The sequence below is a fragment of the Ochotona princeps genome, chromosome 4 (assembly GCF_030435755.1).
Source record: "Ochotona princeps isolate mOchPri1 chromosome 4, mOchPri1.hap1, whole genome shotgun sequence".
NCBI lineage: Eukaryota > Metazoa > Chordata > Mammalia > Lagomorpha > Ochotonidae > Ochotona > Ochotona princeps.
In genome coordinates, this window is record NC_080835.1 from 95,420,356 (window position 1) to 95,441,087 (window position 20,732).

Genomic DNA, 20,732 nt, shown 5'->3' on the forward strand with positions numbered 1-20,732 from the left:
AAATGTCTCAAGCAGATGATCCAAGTTCTTGAGCTTTTAATTCTTGTTGTAGGAGACTTACGTATAAGCTCCCAATATTCCTCAGTAAAGGAGACATGGGCACTTGTGCAAGCAGATGGTTAAAACAGGATGGAAATGTCTGTATTCCTGTGACAGACCGTTAGAATATTACCTCAATTTGCTTGGGACCCTTCACTCGGGAAGAGAATCCATGATTAGACTGAGACATGCTGTTTGCAGAAAAGGAAACCCTTCCCAAGGTCATGAAAGAAGTAACAAGTGCTCAAGAACCACATGTCCACAAGTAGCTAGGACCTGCTGGAGTGATTTCTCAGACACTCACCTGACACTACATAGATACTTACACAACCATGGGTTAGTTATGGAGGGACCGATTGACAAGCAGACTTTACCTACATACCCTCTGCTGGTGGCTTTAAGGACCACTTTGGTAGAAGAAACAGAGCAGAACAGAACAGAAAAGACAACAGAAAAAAAAAAGGCAAAAGAACTGTATTTATAAAAAGATACTGTCCCTCTCCTTGGGTTCCCATTCACTGTCCAGAACAATGACCCTTATTTGACTGCTAAGATAAGTTGACAAATATCTGTGGACTTATAATTTAATTATAAGCTGAATTCTGGCAGTTCTTTTATTCAGGAAAACTAAATAAGGTGAGCAGGTCCTACTGCCGTAGGAAAATTTGGATGAGATCTCTGAGAATTTGTTAAGCCTTTTACTTGCTTTTGACTAGCGTAAGAACAGCTTGTAACCAGCACGTGAGAGAACCAGGTTCAGGGGTAGATTCTGTGGGAAATATGTGGGCCAAACTCTGTGGAAATACAAGTCCCGCTGGTTATCTCAGGAGTTTAGGTGGTGATGGGCTGAACTATGTGTGAGCATGGAACCTGCTACACTCACAGGTATAGGAATCAAGAATAGTAAGGGCAGGTCCAGGCTGCAGCACCCGTATATGCATCCTAAATAGGGTGTGAAACAGGTCAGGTCACAACATTTACCAGCTCATTCTAGGCTGAGATGAAGGGGCAGATTATACCGGGCAATAGTCTAGCACCCTCTGGGATGTATGATATCTGGGTCTTGGAGTGGGCCGAGTGGGGGAACTTGGAAAAGTCTCTTATTGGGCCATTGATCCTGCTGTTGAGCACGTGGTCCAGGCCTGGGGTTCAGGCAAGCTGGACAAGGTAGCTCCAACTCTTTTCAAAAGTGTGGGTTGATTTTGGAAGAGGCGGACCTGGCATGGCCAAGGAAATCTTAGCGCACCCACAAGTGCAGAAACCAGGCTGGAGTGCAGGTTTTGCCAAGCTAGGCTGTCACACCTACTGGTTTGCATGAGCCAGGGATGGGAGAAGTCTGAGCAGGGCCATGTTCCAGCACCCCTCAGTGAGAGTTGGGACTGGGAGTCTACTGGGTCAGGCTGGGTTGCATCATCTGGAGGCTAAGGCCAAGACAGTGGAGACACTATGCCAACCTGAGTCAGGGTAACCAATGGCATATGCAGATCTATGGCTGGGATCAGTCCTGGTTGGGGAGCTAAGGGGATGCCCTGGCTATGTTGTGGCTCCCACCTGAGAGTGCAAGGCCTGGAGTGGGTGCTGCTATCTGGTCTGGACATGGCAGCAGTATCCCTTGACACAATTGTGGACTTGGTCTTGGGTGTGCTAGAGTTGGCTCTGCTCCAGCACCAATTGGTGCTTGTGAGAACCAGGATTGGTGTAGGGCGGGCTGGGCTAGGTCTCTGCCCCTTCTGAGCCATGTGTGAGCTGTGTGTGTGTGTGTGGACCAGGCTTAGCTGGGCACCAACACCTACAGTGAAGGCCAGAATGGGTGAAGTCCAATTAAGAAAGGTCCCATTTCCTGTCAGGATGGAAGGTGGACTAACTGGTGCTGGCCAATGGACCCACCGATAGGAGTGAGATCTGGCACTGGGAGGGGTTCTAATGTAGGAACTTGGGGAACTTCTCTGTCAGAAGACAGTCCATGGAGGTGAACACAAGAACCATGATAGGGAGCTGGCCAGACCAGGTTAGGTAATGATACCCAATGGCATACATTTGGCGCAGGTTGGTACGAACCAGGGTGGATCAGTTCATATCACCCACAAGTAAATCCAAGCACCAGAATGGAGTGTGGGTCAGGACGGGTCGGGCCTCAACACAAGCCATTTCATATGAGGACCAGGACTGGGTGCTGGGTGGGTTGGACTAGGCTGTACCCCCCACCAGCGTGAACTGGAATTATTGGTGGGCTGGGCTTGGCCAGGCTACAGAACCCACTGACAAATGCCAAGGTGAGGTGGGCCATGCCAGACTGCCATGCCAGACGCTGCACCCAACCAGCACATGTGAGACCCAGGCGGTGAGGGGGTAAGCCTGGTATGGGGCTGCATGGGACTCCCCTGGTGGACTACCACTCCTACTGGTGAGTGTGGGAGTTGGAATGGGAGCAGACCAGACCAGGTAAGTCTGTAAAACCTGTTGGCGTCCTGTGAGCTGTATCAGGGGAAAGCCAATATAGGTTGACTGTTTCTACTGGTACATGCATAAGCCAGAGTGGATGTGGGTTGTCTGGGCTTTGCTGCAGCATCAGCTGACAGATCTTTGCATGGGGTCCAGGATAAACTTCAGACCCACTTAGAAAGTGCAAGATCCAGGAATGGGATGGGCGCAGATAAGAGTGGGTATCTTCCCTTTGGGTGTGAGGGTGCAGTGTGTGCTGCACAGGTTCAGGCTGGGCTACAACACCCATTGGTTCATGTAGAAGACAGGGCTGGAGACAGAACTGAATCAACAATTGCAACCAACAGCATACACATAAGCTAATTCAGGTGATGGACTGTGTCGGATCCTATATTGGCAATCACACATAACAATCAGGTCTGTGATGACATCAGATGAAATATCTTTGAGGATCCCCCAACTGAACTGCTGGACCCAGAACCATAACGATGGAAAAAATTACAGGTTCCACGGGTTACTGTGGAGTGTATGTGTCAAAGCTGAGCCTCCTCAGAGGCTTACATGGAGCAGTGGACAGCATATCCAGGTGCACATGGAGGATATGGCAATACATTGGAGTCCGCAGAGGACACCTGATACCATAGCAAAGAACAGAGGACAGAACAAATTGATCAACTATCCCAGCCATGCTCTGTGATTTCTAGGGAACAATCTTGACTACTATGGTACAAGTTGTTCCAGGTCACTCCAGAAACCCAGCTGATCTCCCACTGGAGCCCTTTCTGTTGCCACACAAGCTAAGGCCAGAGAGCTTCCCTTCTTCCGGTGATCAAGGACAGGCCATCATGCATTGGCCATCTGGCTTACAGTGCTAACATTCGCTATCAGAGGATCTGTGCTGTTCAGATGCAGAGTCTCCAGCCCTGCCCTGGCCCTGGTGTCCCTGAGGTAGTAGTGAAGCTAGGGCCTCCTCAGGAAATCGGGCTTTACATAGTTATGGCGGGAACCCCTTCTTCTTCCTCAGTCCTTCTTCAGCCCTGTCCTGGCTCCAAAGTATGTATCTGCCAGTAGATGTAATGGCATCTGGGAGTCATTAGGCAGAATTTCTAGTTTCCTCTTCATGTCAGATATGGATTGGCTACTGAAATGAGTGTCTAGTGCCTGTCTGTCCTAGAAAAAACTTACATGGTGCTAGTAAATTTTCTAAAAGCTTCAACCTTGCTTTCCTCTAAGAGGACTGCATTTTCACTTGTATCCTGAGTTATGCTGCTTCTCATTTTATCCTGGTTGACTGGATTTACTACACATTTTTTCATTCCATCTAAAACAAAACTAATGAGTTGATTCCAATCGCCCTGATAAGAAAACCTCATCTGATATTTCAAAGCAGGAACATTTGTGGGCAGGTGCTAGAATGCCACATAAAATACTCCATGACATGACTGCGGCCCTGCTGTCTCATTTGGTCTTGGGCAACCCCTACAACTATAGCTTACTTTTCTTCTACTGTGCAGCTACCTGTCTTGCCAAGTTATGCTAATATTCAAAATATCACTGCAGAATTATGCACAGGGTGCTGGGTCTCCATCTGTGGCACTTGAATCCCATATGAGCACTGATCAAGATCTAACTGTACCACTTACAGCCCAGGTTAATGATTATGGCCTGGGAGAGGAACCGAGATTGAGCCAAGTCCTTGAAACCCCTAAAGCCATGTAGGAAGTTCATAGGAAACTTCTGACACCTGGCTTTGGATTGGCCCAAACCCAGACATTGCCGAAAATTTGAGAGTGAAATTAAAAAACAGAAAATCTCTTTCTGTCCCTGCTTTATCTGCAATTCTATCTTTTATTTTAAAATAATAGAGCCACAGAGAAAAAGATAAATACAGAATCAGCTTAAAAGGCAAACTTAGAGAAAGAAAACACACAAGAAGAGATGTTCCATGCACCATTTGTGCCAAGATACCTGAAGCAGCTGTGGCAGAGCCAAGCCAAATTCAGATGCCAAGAGCTTCATATGAGTCTCCGCAGAGGTCTATGGGTGCCCAGGCACACGGGCTATAGTCCATTGCTTCTCCCAGGTGCTCCACTAGGAGCTGTGTCAGACAAGGGGCAGCCAGGACCCAAGCCATCATCCGCATTTCATGTGAGCAGTGCTGGTGGCAGCTGGACCTGCTGTTCTACAGCAAAGTTACTATAACCAAGTTCTCTTTTTATGAGATTTATTTTATTTTTGTTTGAAAGGCAAATATACAAAGAGGAGGAAAGACAGAGAGGAAGATCTTCCATCCGCTGATTCATTCCCCAAGTATCTGCAATGGTCGGAACTGAGACAATCCAAAGCCAGGAGCCTCGTGCCTCTTCCAGGTCTCCCATGCAGGTGCAGGGTTCTAAGCTTTAGGTGGTCCTCAACTGTTTTCCCAGGCCACAAGCAGGGAGCTGGATGGGAAGTGGTGCTTCCACTGTTAGAAACGGTGCCCCTGTGAAATCCAGCACATGCAAGGCAAGGACTTGAGCAAATAGGCTACCACACAAGCCCCGCAACCAAGTCTAACTCCACAGTTCAATAGCCTATCTCTATTTCTATAATTCTGTCATTTCAGCAATGTTTCAGAAATGCACACATAAAGTACATATAAACTTTTTAAAAAGATTTATTTGTTTTTATTGGAACTCAGATATACAGAGAGGAGGAGAGACAGAGGAAAATCTTGCATCCGCTGATTCATTCCCCAAGTGGTCGCAATGGTCAAAGCTGAGCCAATCCAAAAGAAGGAGCCAGGAGTATCTTCTGGGTCTCCCATGTGGGTGCAGGGTCCCAGGACTTTAGGCCATCCTTGGCTGACTTTCCTGGCCACAAACAGAGAGAAAGATGGGAAGTGGTACATCTGGGACACAAACCATTGCCCATATGTGATCGCAGTGTATGCAAGCAGAAGACTTTAGCAGCTAGGTTACGGCACCAGTGCCCATATAACCTTTAGGATTGCATTTTTTTATTCTTCTTAGCATACTTCTTTGCATATCCACACATTACTCCATGAACGAGTAGTTTGTTTTTACTGTTAACCTTACTACACTGATACGGAATTGTGATAGCTGTTTAACCATTCATATTGTAGAGAGAATCTAACAATTTTACTTTACGGCATGAAGATAAAATCAGGTATGACACTTGAGCACAAGATGTTTTGTCTAAAATCATTTACCTGGGTAAATGTTGGCTCCATGTTTACTGCATTAAATCAAACTGTCCTCCAGAATGGCTATGGTATCATTTCACTTCCCCTCAGCACAGGAGTGACCAGCCTCTCAACATGCATGTCAGAACCTAGTGTGGCAACTAGTACTGATTTCAGCAACCCAAGCGGTTGTACAGTACTATCTCATTGCACCCTGATTTTTTTTCAAAATATCCAGTGTTATTTTTCAAAACAAAATAACTTTTCAGTGTTATTTCCCAAGTGAATATTTTATGCAGTGAACTAGTCCATGTCTACACTCTTGAGACAGAGTGGTTTTTTCTGCTTACTATTTGTTGAATTCTTCAGTTGATGGGGTATGAGACTCACGGTTATAAAGTAAATTGAAGAGATGTCACTGTAAAAGTTTAAAGAAAAATCAGAATGAAGGAGGGTGGTGGATAGAAGTGATGGAGACAGGGAGTACAATGTGAGGAGTATTACCATTCAATTTCACTCAACAGGGCATCCTCCAATTTCATACCTTTTGCCTAAAAAAAAGCAGATTTTATTCTTTGGTACTTTTCTGTGACTGAGAAAAATTCTTTTGTGTTTTTATACCAAATCCCTTTATCCATTCATCTGAATTTACACACACTGTTGATTGCTTCTCTGAACTACTGAAAATTGTTCCACCAAAGCATGAGTGCTTGGGTTCTATTTTACTTAGTTATTTTTTATTTTGTTTTGCTTTCCACTTTTGTCCCTGTGCTTTACAAAAGACTAAAAATACATATATCTAATTTATGACTGTGTTAATGTGCTGACTCTACCATAACAAAATACCATAAACTGTGTTACTACATTGGCAGATGTTGATTCTTTCAATAACTCTGGAGGTAGATGCCCCGGATGAGGAAACTGGCAGATTTGTGTTTTCCTTCCTCTGCTTGCCACCACGTCCTCACAGGGTACTTCACCTGTTGGTCACTTGGTCTTGATTACTTTTGTACATCTAATGTACATCTAATTGTACATCTAATGTTCTTTTCCCAAAAAGACACCAAGCAGTTTTGGTCGTACCCTACTAAAGGCCTTTCAACTTACTTAGTTCTTTAAAGGCTTTAGTCAAATGGAAAGATGATGGAGGTTGGGCTGCAGCATATTAGGGAAAAATAATCTAATACTAAAAGAAATCTTTTAAAATTATGATTAATGTTGAATTAAGATTTTAATACCTATTTGGTGGAAATATTTTGCTCCTAAGAATTGGTGAATATTTGTATTGAAAAGTGTTGGCAAGGGAACACATAACAGGCCCCTGTATCCACATCCCTCCCCTGAAGTGCAAGAAGTTACTATTATTCCAGCTTTTTCTCCATGCAACAAAACATTTCCTAAAAGAACCTGGACTATTCTGCAGATGCTGCGTGGGTGGATGCCTCGAGCTCCACTTACATACATTGTTCTGACTTGTGAAATTATACCTAAAACTAATTATTAATCCTAATACTAAATCATTTCCATACTATTTTTAAAAATTTTTTTTAATTTATTCATTTTTTAATTTTTTAATTTTTGCTCAACCCCTCCCTGTACCCTCCCCACTCGATGGACCTCCCTACCTCGTTGCCATATTACATTTTTGGTTTTTTGGTTTTTTTTTTGTTTTTTTTTTTTTTACATTGCATTATGTGTCATGGTTCTATAGGCCCTGAGATTCTCCCCCACCACTATAATGTATTCCTCAACCTTGTTGCACCACCACGAATCAAATTCAGCTGGGATTGCCCCACTGCGCGCATCCACCAGGGAAGAAGACCCGCATCCCATTGTCCAAAAATGCCCATCAGTTTATTGGGGAGACCCTCTCTGGTCCAAAGGCAGAGCCGGCAAAATGGTTTTGATAGTTCTACAGAACTCTATTGTTGCCAGTCTCACCACTTTAGGCATGATGCGGTCATTGGAGAATCCACTGATTGACATTGTCCATCATATAGTCTCCAGTTGCCCGATTTGTTCAATGTCAACACACAGCTGAAGTGGTCAATTGACTTGTTCTGTCCTCTGTCATTTGATGTTTATCTTCCAGAGACTGAAAGCTCCATTGCGGGGATCCTAAAAGAAACCAGGGGGGAGGTGGTAGCTCCTGGGCCTGGAAAATAGCCAGGGATCCCCTCACTGCCTTGCGGCGGTGGTCCTGGCATGCTGAGTCTCGTTCTCAGATCCGGCCTGGCTGGGCCACCCCCCAGGACCACGCAGAGTCCTGTGGGGGCAACCCAGCGGCTTCTCCATTTCCATACTATTATGAGTTCTTTTTCATCCTAAGAATTTATAGTCACTAAAATCAGGATCTATACAAACTCACAGCTTTGAGATGAAAGTGGAGCTTTTCTTGCACGTCTTACTCAGTGCAGAGTGGACATCCTTGTTCCTCAAACTGTAGATGAAAGGATTCAGCATTGGACCCACAATGGTATAAAAAATAGTGGCTACTTTATCTTGAGGTAGAGAGCCAGCAGGAGAGGGCTTAAGAAACATGAAGGCCCCAGCTCCAAAGAAAAGACACACAGCAATTATGTGGGAACTGCAGGTACGGAAGGCTTTGAATCGGCCTTGGGTAGAATGGATGTGGAGGATGTTGAAGAGGATCTGGCTATAGGAAATAAACAGAGTGACACTGGGCACTGTGACGTTAATGCCCACCACAATAAAAGCCACCAGCTCATTGACATAGGTGCTTGTGCAGGAGAGCTGGAGAAGTGGATGAATGTCACATGCAAAATGATTGATGAAGTTGCCATCACAGAAGGTGAGTCTCAGCATGCTTCCAGTGTGGGCCACGGCACCAGCAAACCCCATTGCATAGGTCCATGCTGTCAACACAAGGCAGATCTGAGGAGACATGGTGACCTTGTACAGCAGGGGCTTGCAGATGGCCACATAACGGTCATAGGCCATTGATGTCAAGATACAGCATTCATCAATTACAAAGAAGCAGAAGAAAAAGAGTTGAGTCATGCACTGAGCGTAGGAGATGATGTTCGCTTTCACAAAACTCATCAGCATTCTGGGTGTTATGACACAGGAGTAGCAGAGGTCCACAAAGGAAAGGTTGAAGAGGAAGTAGTACATGGGAGTGTGCAGGTGAGGGTTCAGAACAATGAGAACAATCAGGCCCAGGTTCCCCACCACAGCCATGACATAGATGCCTAAGAACAGGAAGAAGAGGGGCAGCTGCAGCTCTGGCTGTTGTGTTAATCCCAGCAGGACAAACTCCGTCACTGAAGAGTCATTTCCTGAGGCCATTCTTCCCTCATTTGTCTCTGTGAGAAGAGGAAAAACAAGAGCATTAAATAAATAAATATAATAAAATAAGGTGAAATGAAATAGTACAATAAAACAAATACATGTGTCCTCTCTTTTCCAGCCCTGCTCTAACCACATTGCAATCCAGAATGATGCAAAGAACTCAAACCCATCCCCTGTGCACCTTCAGATGCACCAGTTTCTAAAATGGAGACAAGGGGTAAAGTTGAGTGTCAAGTTTGTCTAAAAGGCAATTTCTGGAGGAAGGAGAGCCAGGCAAACAGAGGAAGTCAACATTCACCCTTCTGCTGCAGGGTTCAATGACAGACCTTGTGATTCAGGCTTCTCCAGGGATTTCACACTAGCACAAGTCGCTCTGATGAATTTTAACAAGGAGTAGCCCAGAATAACTATTCTTTTTTGTTTCCAGACAGTTTGGAATCAAGAGATTAAATCCCATGTCTCAGTCTCCTTGGTTCTGGAACGCTACAGATTTCACAGAGCATAGTTGCAGGTGATGGCTTTGGTCAGCAGAGCAGGCAATAAGTAGGGTTTGCCAGTATCTGAAGTACAGACTGCATACATGACCCAAGGGTTTCTGTATGAGTGGGGAAATTCAAGAGACTTCATTAAACGTCGGAAGACAATGTTTACCCTCTGATTCCCTAGAGATCAGAGATTTGTTGCAGCTAACAGAAATTACCTACCCTGAGGTGCACTGTAGTTCATTAAAATGACAATCACATAACTCACTTAATGAGTCACGCCTCCGAAGAGAAAAAGAGGATGATTGCGTGAATTCACGTCTTCTCTGTCTTTGAAATATTTAGCACATATTGTAGATACTCCATAAATATTTTCATGACAAACATCAGTGTTCATCTGCTCTGATCATTCCTGGAACCTATATTTGATTTTATGGTGAATTCTTGTGCCACAGACTGAGGCTTATTGTACTGTCAGCTCCTCTATTACAGACTTGAATAGCACATAAGAAAACATCAATAAGCCATGCAAAAGGCCACTTCTTTCTTCTAGCATTTATCTTAGGAAAAATATTTACCTGCATCTTTGAATAAACCATACTGTTATTACAGTCAAGAACTCAGAAAGGGTGGAAAAATTTGTAAAAGTTTATATATTCAGCCTTGAATATGATAGACTTCAATTGCTAATTTTACATCCAAATAAGTGTAAGAACTCATTAGGAAGTGTAAAAAAATTAATTAATTAATTAATTTTTAAAAAAGGGTAAATGTTAGAATGTAGGAATACTATAGTGGGATGATATAGTGGGATGATTCCTAGGCACTAACATCCAAACATTGGTGTGGAGAATGGAGGTTGTGTTAAGCATTTCGACAGTGGTGAGCACATTGCGGTCCCATATAGGATTATCTGAGTTTATCAACAGGCTCTGGCTCCTGTTGTCCCATAATGGTTAATATGGACCCGGGAGGCAGCAGGGATGCTTCAAATGGTAGGATTCCTGCCACACATATGGGAGACCAAATGTATGCCAGTGGGTACCATTACCTAACCTGGATCCTGGCTTTAACTCTCTGCTATTGCAGGCATCCAGGGAATAAACAGGTAGATGGGGGCTCTTTCTCTCTCACTCTAATTAGTTTACTTCATTAAAATAAACTGAGTGTAGATAAACATACAAAAGCAGAAGTCAACAACATGTAAACTATTATGTACTTATTTTACATTAAAATACTTTAAAGTCTAGTCATTACCAAAACAGATCCAGGTTATTATTTTCAAATCCTAACATCTGTTAGCAGACCAAACTACAAATTCTTTAGTGAAAACTTTAAAGAAACCTATGAGATTGATTTTTTTAATCTATGACAATGGTGAAGACCTAATTACAATGTGTGTTATCTAGGGAAGTACTAAAAGCTTTTACATAGAGCCTAACATTGTGACATATCAAGAAAAGGCACCACCTCCAATACCATCATCCCATATGGGTGTCGGTAGGAGTCCCAGCTGCTTGGCTTCTGATCCAGTCCCTTGCTATTGAGCTGGGAAAGCAGCAGAGGATGGCCCAAATTCTTGGACCCCTGGACCCATGTGGGAAACCCAGAACAAGCTTCAGCTGGCTCGGTTCCAGCCATTTGAGCCATCTAAAAAGGGAGCCAGCACGTATGAGATCTCTCCATCTCTTTCTTTTTTCTCTCTCCCTCTTCTTAATTCTGTAGTCAAATAAAAAAAAAGTCTTTTTATTTTTAAGTATCAAAAAAGTTAATTTTATTTCTGTCAAAAGTGTTAAGTCTAGAAGTGTTTATTTTAACATTAGCAACATAAATTAAACTTTTAATCCTCTTCTCTTTTTCCTAAAGGATTCAGGCGATTTTGTGGGATTCCCGTGAGTAATTCTCATCATCCAGTACACTTTTCCTACAGTTGACATTTGGCCTGAGGTGAGTGTTGCAGAATCAGCACATTTGCACACAGAGCTATGGAGCAGTCATACTCTAAGAAACCACACTTCGAAGGTGATTAATTACTTAATTCTGTTACTAAATCCTAGCATATTGATGAAGGCAGGTACATGTATGAACAACCTGGAAGGGCTGTTGTCAGGCTATAGGAAGTTACATGCAAAAATCCTGCCACCCAATATGTATTCCGCAGAGCCTGAACTTGTTCCATGTATTTGAACTCAGTAACACTGGGAGGGATTGAAATGAAATTTGACAGAGATACCAAATATGCATCCCCAATCTTATGTACCCATGCTGTCATTAAAAGGGGGCCTCCGAGTGCAAAGGGTTTCCCAGTTAAATATCATGGGACACTGAATTTCTCTTCATCAGTACTGTTGCACAGGGAGATTGTGTTAGTTTACTATGAGGAGCACTCAAAGGAAATACTCAGACCATTAAAGGAAATAACCCAGCTGATAGAACTGCCAGCTGGCATCCTCCCAGGTCACAGAGACTCAGGCAGTCTTGAACCTTGTCTCAGAACCTACTTGCCTGTAGTTTCCCAAAGCCTCCTCAGAAAGGAGACATGAGCACATGGACAGAAACTGAAAATGGTGCTGGTGGATGTTTGAAACATGATGCCTAAATTTTCTCTCCTTAGACAAGAAGTCATTGAGTCCTTATGGCTCTTAACCTGGGAATGGATTTGGTGACTGCATTGTGATACAGCTGTTTGTGTGAAAGGTGACCTTATCCAGATGGTAAAACCTGTAAGGGAGGCCTTGTGAACCATTCAACACTGGGCGGTTTACCAGCCTTATCTACTCATCCACAAAAAGGCAACTGAATTGGGTGATTTCTTACTAAATGATGCTGTTCCTCACTTTTGAGTTGAAATGCAAGCTCTTGAGCAAATGTGGCCTTTACGTCACTGCAAAATAACTCAAATATATCTATAGAGCCTTAGGGATTACCTGCAATACACATTCTTCCTGGAGGCCACAGAATTCAGGAAAAGCAGAAAGTTTAAATCAGTCCTTAAAGTTAACCCTAAGAAAACCATGGCAAAAACCTCAGAGATCCTATAACCTCCTGCCATTTTAAGAATAAGAACAAAGAACTGCATTTTGTTTTTTTTAATAGCTGAGTAGTATTCCATGGAGTAGATGAACCATAGCTTTCTTATCCAATCCTCTGTTGATGGGCATTTTGGTTGTTTCCATGTTTTTGCAATTACTGATTGTGCTGCTATGAGCATAGGAGTGCATGTTGGCTTCTCATAAAACAGGTGTTTTGGGTATATTCCTAGGAGTGCTATTGCTGGATCATACAGTATGTTGAATTTGAGTTGTTTGAATATTCTCCATACTGATTTCCATAGAGGCTGTACCAGCCTGCAGCCCCACCAGCAGTGGAGTAGGGTTCCCTTTTCCCCGCAACCTCGCCAACAAGTGTTGTTGGTGCTTTTATTCATGTGGGCCAGTCTTACTGGCGTTAGGTGGTACCTCATTGATGTTTTAATTTGGATTTCCCTTATTGCCAGGGAACTACTCAGCTATTAAAAAAAACAAAATGCAGTTCTTTGTGGCCAAATGGACCAAACTGGAAACCATAATGCTAAGGGAAATGAGCAAATCCCAAAAGGTTAAATACCACATGTTTGCCTTAATTTAAGATGATATGATGTTATGTATAACATGTTATGTTATGAATGTTATTTGTTGTGTATAAACTAAAATTGAAATGTAAGTGAGGTGGTCACAGAAGGTGGCTGGGAACTCGCATTTACTTTTAACATATTGGTTACTCATTACTATGTCAATTAATTCCATAATGATGTAAATTGTTGCAGATGGTATGTTGGAGCTTTCAATTGGCTGGGATGATACTCTGCTGGCTCTGTCTTCAGACCAGAAAGGGTATACCTAAGAAGCCGTTGAACTTGACTGGACAATAAGATGCTAGACTCTATGTTTGGTATACGCTTGCAATGGGGGAATCTCAACTGAACTTGAGCTGTGGTTATGCAACAAGGTGGAGGAATCCACCATGGTGGGAGGGTTTGGGGAGGGGTGGGGAGAACCCAAGTACCTATGTAACTGTGTCACATAATACAATGTAATTAATGAAGTAAAAATAATAAATAATTTAAAAAATGCCAAAAAAACAGAATAAGAACAGCAATTCTTGTAAAGCGATTCTAGACTCACTCCTTTTGGGATGCTTTCGATATGGCATCTTCTGCCTCCTCGTTTAATGAGAGATTTAAATACTAGCAGATTGTTAGTCATGTTTTTATTCTGTATTTATTTTAAAAATTAAGTTTGATTAGGAAGGGATTGGTACTGAGTAGCTGGGTAGGACAAAGGGACCCAGAGGAAAATGCTAGGAGAGATCTTTTAGTTTTTATTTGTTCTTCCACTGCTTGGAGTAATAGATATGCTGTAAGCTAAAGTTGAGAAAGGGTTACTGAATTCGGCACTCTCCCACAGGAGAGGTAGATAACCAAACCTTGAGCCAGTTCAGGTGCTTTCACAGGTATGCATCAGCAAGGCTAGATTAGCTGTGGAGTTGCAACTCAAAGACAACTATTTGAAAGATAGCGTTTTATATGACGCTTTCAGTCATGACTATCTAGAAACGGAGAGAATGTTATTGATTTCCAGGGAAGAACAGAGGCAGTTGCAACAACTTGGCTTGAAACACTCAACAAGAAATTATATTTTGTGGTAATGAAAATAATCCTGAAAATTAAAATTTCATTTAGTTATGTGTATATTTTCTATCCCATGTGTCTATGATAATATGGTATAATATAAAACTTAGATTATCCCTGAATTGACAAGCTAGAGCATATAGGGTTTGAACTACTTAAAAGCTGTCAAGCTGAGCAAACATGGATATATCTTAATAAAAAGAATGCCAATTTGATGTCTTTTGCCATAGCTGAATTAAGTTTATATGGCAGTATTGCATAAGGAAGAAAGGAAGGGAGTGACATAGATTTACAACCTAATAAAAGCCTGCAATTTGTGTACACTCATCCTGCATCTATTCGTAGGTACCTGGTTTCATTATCAATGAAATAATGACTCTCATTGTAAGCTATAACATAGAATACTAGAATAAGAGTTTCTAGTTTTTATCATTTTGTTGCAATGGGTGGAATTTCATTTTTTTTAAAGGCTGAATAGCATTTCACAGAGTAGATGTACCACTGTTTCTTCATGCAGTCCTCTTTTGATGGACATCTGCGTTATTTCCAATTTTCCCTACTGTAGATTGTGTTGCTGTACATATAGGATCACAGATCAGTTTTCATATGCAGATTTCATTTTAATTGGATATATTCTTTTTTTAATTAAAGATTTATTTTTATTGCAAAGTCAGATACACAGAGAGGAGGAGAGACAGAGCGGAAGATCTTCCATCCGATGATTCACTCCCCAAGTGAGCCGCAACGGGCTGGTGCACGCCGAACCTCTTCCAGGTTTCCCATGCGGGTGCAGTGTTCCAAGGTTTGGGGCCGTCCTCGACTGCCTTCCCAGGCCACAAGCAGGGAGCTGGATGGGAAATGGAGCTGCTGGGATAAGAACTGGCGCCCATATGGTATCCCGGGGCATTCAAGGCAAGGACTTTAGCCGCTAGGCCACGCAGGCGGGCCCAACCAACAGTGAAGGAGGGTACCTTTCTCCCCCAATCCATGTCAGCAAGTCTTTAGTAGAATTCTAAATGTAGGCTGTAATATTCATTGAAATAAGCCAATCCACAAAGGACAAGTGCGTTTGTTTTCTCTCACATCAGGCAACTTTCATGCAAAATGCTACATCAATAGACATATAGGTGAAAATGTATGTACATATATTCACCTACAGGAACTGTGTAATGGAGACTAGCATGCTGAGAAGTGAAGATACAGTACAGTATGCATTTCTACTGTGAATAAAAGATGGACTTCCAAGGAAAGTATTGAAAGAATTTTGACAGTAGGATGCTGGACTCTCTATTAATGTGTATAAGTAGAATGTCAGGACACACCTAAATAGAAGTAGGATAATGTGTGATTGTTGCTGAAGAACTATACTGTTGTAATGGTATAGGAGAAACCAGTGGATAGAAGGATGGATGAGGAGGGCAGAAAAGGAATTCCCTAAGTCTACGGAAATTAGCATGAAAAAATGTTATAAAAAATAAAAATAATTTAAAAGTTCTCAAAACATAAAAAGAATAATGGAATCAAATTGTTCATGAAATGTGATTTGATGTAAAATGAGCTTCTTGGAATGTGTCTGACTCTTTCTCAGCTCAAAAAGATCTTAATATTTCTATAGAAAATAAAAATTTTAATGAATCACCATGGGCCTCATCATTATTGTAAGTGAAAGAATACCAGTCTTATGAGATACTTTTTAAGCTTTTTCTGAAGGGTGTTTGGTCTCTTCATGATTTTGTGGGATACGAATAAGAAAATTAGAAAGTATTTTAATAATTGGTTTCAAATTATCCTAATAGTAAAATAAAATACAGTATACTAATATTTATTGTTTCTGCTCTTTTTCTGTTTTCTTATTGACTCAAATATTCCCATGGCTTTATTACAAAATAATTAATTATTAATCAAAGAGTCAGCAGGAGAGAGAGTGGAAGAGATAAAAAGGATGGGCAGAGTGCAAATATTCAAGCATTACCACCAATAGATTTAATTCTTAAATTGCTTGAATGGCCAGGGGCCTAACCCTGGAACCAGGAATTCAGCACAGTGGTGGACATTCAACAACTGAGCTCTTATTTTGCCTCTCACAGTCAATAATAACAATAAGTTGGATCAAGAGCCACAGCCTTGAATCAAAGCTAGATTCTTCAATGGGGGATGCTGGATGCTGATGTTCTTCTCAGTTTCCAAACTCTAAAGCAAATATCTCATACTATGTACCCATAGCATATTTTAATATCAATGGAAATTGTCCCAAGGCATGTTCCTAATTGAAGCCTTTCTCCTTTACATTTATTTGGTCATTGATATACTGTGTGATTTTACTTGAATATTTGATTGTTCAGCACCATCAAATCTGATGGTGCAAATTTTAACGATTTTCTCTTTTCGGTGCTCCTTCCATTTGTAGTGATGATGGAATTTACTCAACCATGTATGGCTCTTTTGGAAGAGCATCCTTGTCTTCTTTTCATCCCAAGTGTGAGAAGCTGTGATAAATATTTCATTGCGATTTCTCTTGAATATATATATATATATACACATACACACACACACATATACAGTAGTGCTACTAACTCAGTTTTCTATACTTTGTTGAAAATCACTCATGGAATGATGAATTACAGACACAATTTCCTTTTGAAGTTCATTTCTTCAGGTTCCCACCATATTAATCTTTCTGGTTAAGCAGTTTGACTATTATTCTGTGTTGTTACCTAAAAGTAAAAGTGAAAATCTGGAGTGGCTCCTGTTGTCCTCCTATAGTGAACTTACCCTTGGTTTTTCCCCTTGAGAGCTTCCTCTGCTGATCCAAAGCTGCCTTTGATCTTCAGATCTGTGCCTCTGGTGGCACACACTGAGACATTGGGAGAGACTGCAAGTTCTCAGTGTAAAGTTCATAGAGGATGGGAACCTGTCTTTCTTGCACTCCTTACTTGTAATTAGAAGTTCTCTTGGATGCTCTCTAAGAAATCAGAAATGACATGTCACATGCCACAACTATGTTTTTGTGCTATATTCAGGTCTAGAAATATAACACAGATATGACAGGTCTTTATTTAAGAGAGAAGAGAATTTCATGGGTGCCAGGGTGGTGGGGAAGGGATTATCATTCTTCACTTTTTTATTATATTTGTTGAGGACCTAATATGTGTGCCAAGTATTCCTTAAATATATGTAGATATTTTAAAAACAGGAAATAAATAATATACTTGCTCAGATTCTAATATTTGTGGCTGCAGCAAGTGTGTTTATGTGTTGTGGAAAGAATCAGAACAAGAAAAAATTAGTTTTAATTTTTCATATCCAGAAAGATATGTTGTAGATACAGGACAGGTCACCATGTTTCCTGAAGTGGGGCATTACTAATTTTAGGAATGATAATGTATGAAAAATGTTGTTGATCCAACAGGGAAAGTCATTGTCATATACTTGTTTGCAAATGTAGCTCCATTGCAGTACCTCGGGGAAAACAGAAGAAACACAGGACTTCCCACTGTTTAATGAGGTCCCTAGGATTTCCTAGCCCATGAAAGTCCCATGGGCCATTCTACCAGGTAGCTATTCTGGTACTGGCAAATCCCATTTGTCACCACCTATGCTGGCAAGCAAACACTGATGAAAACCATCACCAGAAAGTATCGTGACACATAGTTTCTCAGTTTTCCAGAGACTGAAGAAGCTTTTCTGGTTCCTGTGGTGCTCAATTTGATGAAACCCAAAGAAATGTCCTTTCTGGATTGTTTACTGCAATACTCATCCATGGCAATTCCCTCTCTGTGAGAATAGGAGGTCCTCTCTGAATCCTGAGGTCAAAGGGTGAGTGTGTTGACTGTATTTTGTGCTAGCTTACGCCTTCCAAACTTAAATTGTGAGAGTCCAGCATGCTCAAAATGGCTCATCTTTTCTGATGTCAGTATTGACCTGAGAGGAGCAGAAGTAGGCTGGAGGCCATGTAGGGTCAAGAGTATTTGGAATTTTTCCTAATTCCATTCCTATAGAATTGCCCATAGGTCTTTTTGAAATTCTACTTTGAGGATGCTCTTTGATTTATAAGAGGGGTAAATGAATAAGCTCATAATTCTTGGCTTCAGTTCACTCCCTCATCTAGAACACATTCCTATTTGTGTGGGGTTGTTGGTGAGCTGAGTTCTGCTGCTCTAATGCTTCTGTATTTCCACTTCTCACAGAGACATATGAGGGAAGAATGGCCTCAGGAAATGACTCTTCAGTGACTGAGTTTGTCCTGCTGGGATTAACACAACAGCCAGAGCTGCAGCTGCCCCTCTTCTTCCTGTTCTTAGGCATCTATGTCATGGCTGTGGTGGGGAACCTGGGCCTGATTGTTCTCATTGTTCTGAACCCTCACCTGCACACTCCCATGTACTACTTTCTCTTCAACCTTTCCTTTGTGGATCTCTGCTACTCCTGTGTCATAATACCCAGAATGCTGATCAGTTTTGTGAAAGCGAACATCATCCCCTATGCTGAGTGCATGACTCAACTCTTTTTCTTCTGCTTCTTTATAATCGATGAGTGCTATATCTTGACATCAATGGCCTATGACCGCTATGTGGCCATCTGCAAGCCCCTGCTCTATAAGGTCGCCATGTCTCCTCAGATCTGTCTTGTGTTGACAGTGTGGGTGTATGCAATGGGATTTTTGGGAGCTGTGGCCCACACTATGTGTATGCTGAGACTCACCTTCTGTGATGACAACATCAATCATTACATGTGTGACATCCCTCCTGTTCTTCAACTCTCTTGCACAAGTACCTATGTCAATGAGCTGGTGGCTTTCATTTTGTTGGGCATCAACACAGCCGTTCCCAGTGTCACTCTGTTTGTTTCCTATAGCCGGATCCTCTGTAGCATCCTGCACATCCGTTCTTCTCATGCCAGGTCCAAAGCCTTCAGTACCTGTAGCTCCCACATAATAACGGTGTGTCTTTTCTTTGGATCTGCATCACTTGCATACTTCAAGCCTTTTCCTGCTGAATCTCTGGTTCAAGGAAAAGTATTTTCTATTTTTTACACCATTGTGGGTCCACTGATGAATCCTCTCATCTATAGCTTGAGGAACAAAGATGTACATGTTGCATTGAGTAAGATGTTCAAGAAGAAAATTATGTTTTTATGAGTGAGCTATAATCACTGCCAGTTCTTTGTAGATCAGATAACATATAAAATCCTGGTAAGTTTAAGAAACCAAAAGAAAAACAAACATGGTTTAGATAATACAAAAATGTTAATTCAGTTACATATACCGTATCTCAAGACAGTGTGACACAGTTTAGTCTCAGCCCTTCCTAAGTATGTTTCAGTAGAAAAAAATGTTACATGAATGTTGTATCATGAGCGTTTGGACTCAGAGTCATCTGCAATTCCAGTGAAGCGGAGTTCATGGAATCAGCAGGTTGAGGAACTTAGATATCCATGCGTTATTTAACGTAGTAGCCCTCTGTCATTGAGCATCAGAGCTTGCATTCTGGAGTATTGGTTTGTTTCCACACAAGATGAACTGTGAGTGATGCTTTCATCACTCTGGTGTTTTCTACTGGTGTCTGTGGAGATGGTGAAGCATGGAGAGGGAAGATACTCTTCACTTTTGCCTAAGTACAGGAAACAGAAATAACTATCTAGCAGCCTGAAAAGGTGTTTTATTGAGTTCAGGGCAAAATGTGAGTACTTCAATATGTTTTGTGTTCATTGGGAAGGATTTTACTATAAATGTTTACAAATGATTATTTCAGAAATATTTTTTTTCTTCTCAAATAGATTTCAAAGTCTTACATCATTATCAATCATTCTTTTTCTTACTTTTCATTTGTTCTTCATTTGTTTTAAATCATAGGATTATGTGACGTAAATAATAGTATTTAGTAAGGAAATGCTTGATGTGTATCTACCCTGTACCAGGTGTTTCTAATTCTATGATCTGAAGGATGATAAGGACGGGAATGTGTGAGGTCCCAGAGGGCTGATTGTTTAGACAGGTACAGATGAAGTGCAGGTGCTCTTGAGGAGACAGGCATGTGAGGACATGTCATGGGAAGGCTATGCAGAATGATCACATTAAGGTGATGATACAGAGAGTTCCTGTGAGCTACTTTAGAGTGGGTGTTTAGAAAGGGCCTTTCTGAGGAGGTGCTGGTGAGTATCCTGAGTGCTGAGGACAAAAGGGATACATGTACAGGAGCATTCCATGCAGAGGCTGCTGGAGCCAGGTCCTAGAGGCAGTGACCTCTAGCTGTGTGGGAGGACACTGTGGCTGTGATGCAGTGGAGAGGGCTACCACATGGATGTTAGTTCTGGTCTAGGCTGCTCTACATCTAAGACAGCTCCTGGCTAATGGCCTGAGAAAAGCAGCAGAAACTGCCAGTCGTATGGGAGTCCCAGATGAAGCTTCTTTCTGTAGCTTTGCTCATGTGTAGGTGTTGTAACCACTTGGGGAATGAATCAGTGGATAAAAGATGTTTCTTTCTCTGTGCTCCACTGTGTTCCCCATTTGTCAGTTTTGCTTTCAAATAAATCTATAGATCTTATAAAACAAAAAAATTCAATAAAGTTTTTAAAGTGTCAGGCCTTCAGTGTAATTTCAATGATG

At 41.7% G+C, this 20,732-nt stretch overlaps 2 protein-coding genes across 2 annotated transcripts; one reads left to right on the plus strand and one right to left on the minus strand.

The window, feature by feature from the left end:
* Positions 1 to 8,029: 8,029 nt before the first annotated feature.
* LOC101531771 (olfactory receptor 8B3-like) lies at positions 8,030 to 8,980 on the minus strand. The gene has a single exon (XM_012930513.2). It carries the CDS (start codon positions 8,972 to 8,974, stop codon positions 8,030 to 8,032), a length of 945 nt encoding a protein of 314 aa, XP_012785967.2. The 5' UTR covers positions 8,975 to 8,980.
* A 9,352-nt stretch (positions 8,981 to 18,332) lies between these two features.
* On the plus strand, positions 18,333 to 19,265 carry LOC101531545 (olfactory receptor 8B3-like). Its single transcript, XM_004597740.4, has one exon. The coding sequence runs from the start codon at positions 18,333 to 18,335 to the stop codon at positions 19,263 to 19,265; it is 933 nt and encodes a 310-aa protein (XP_004597797.2).
* Positions 19,266 to 20,732: the final 1,467 nt, after the last annotated feature.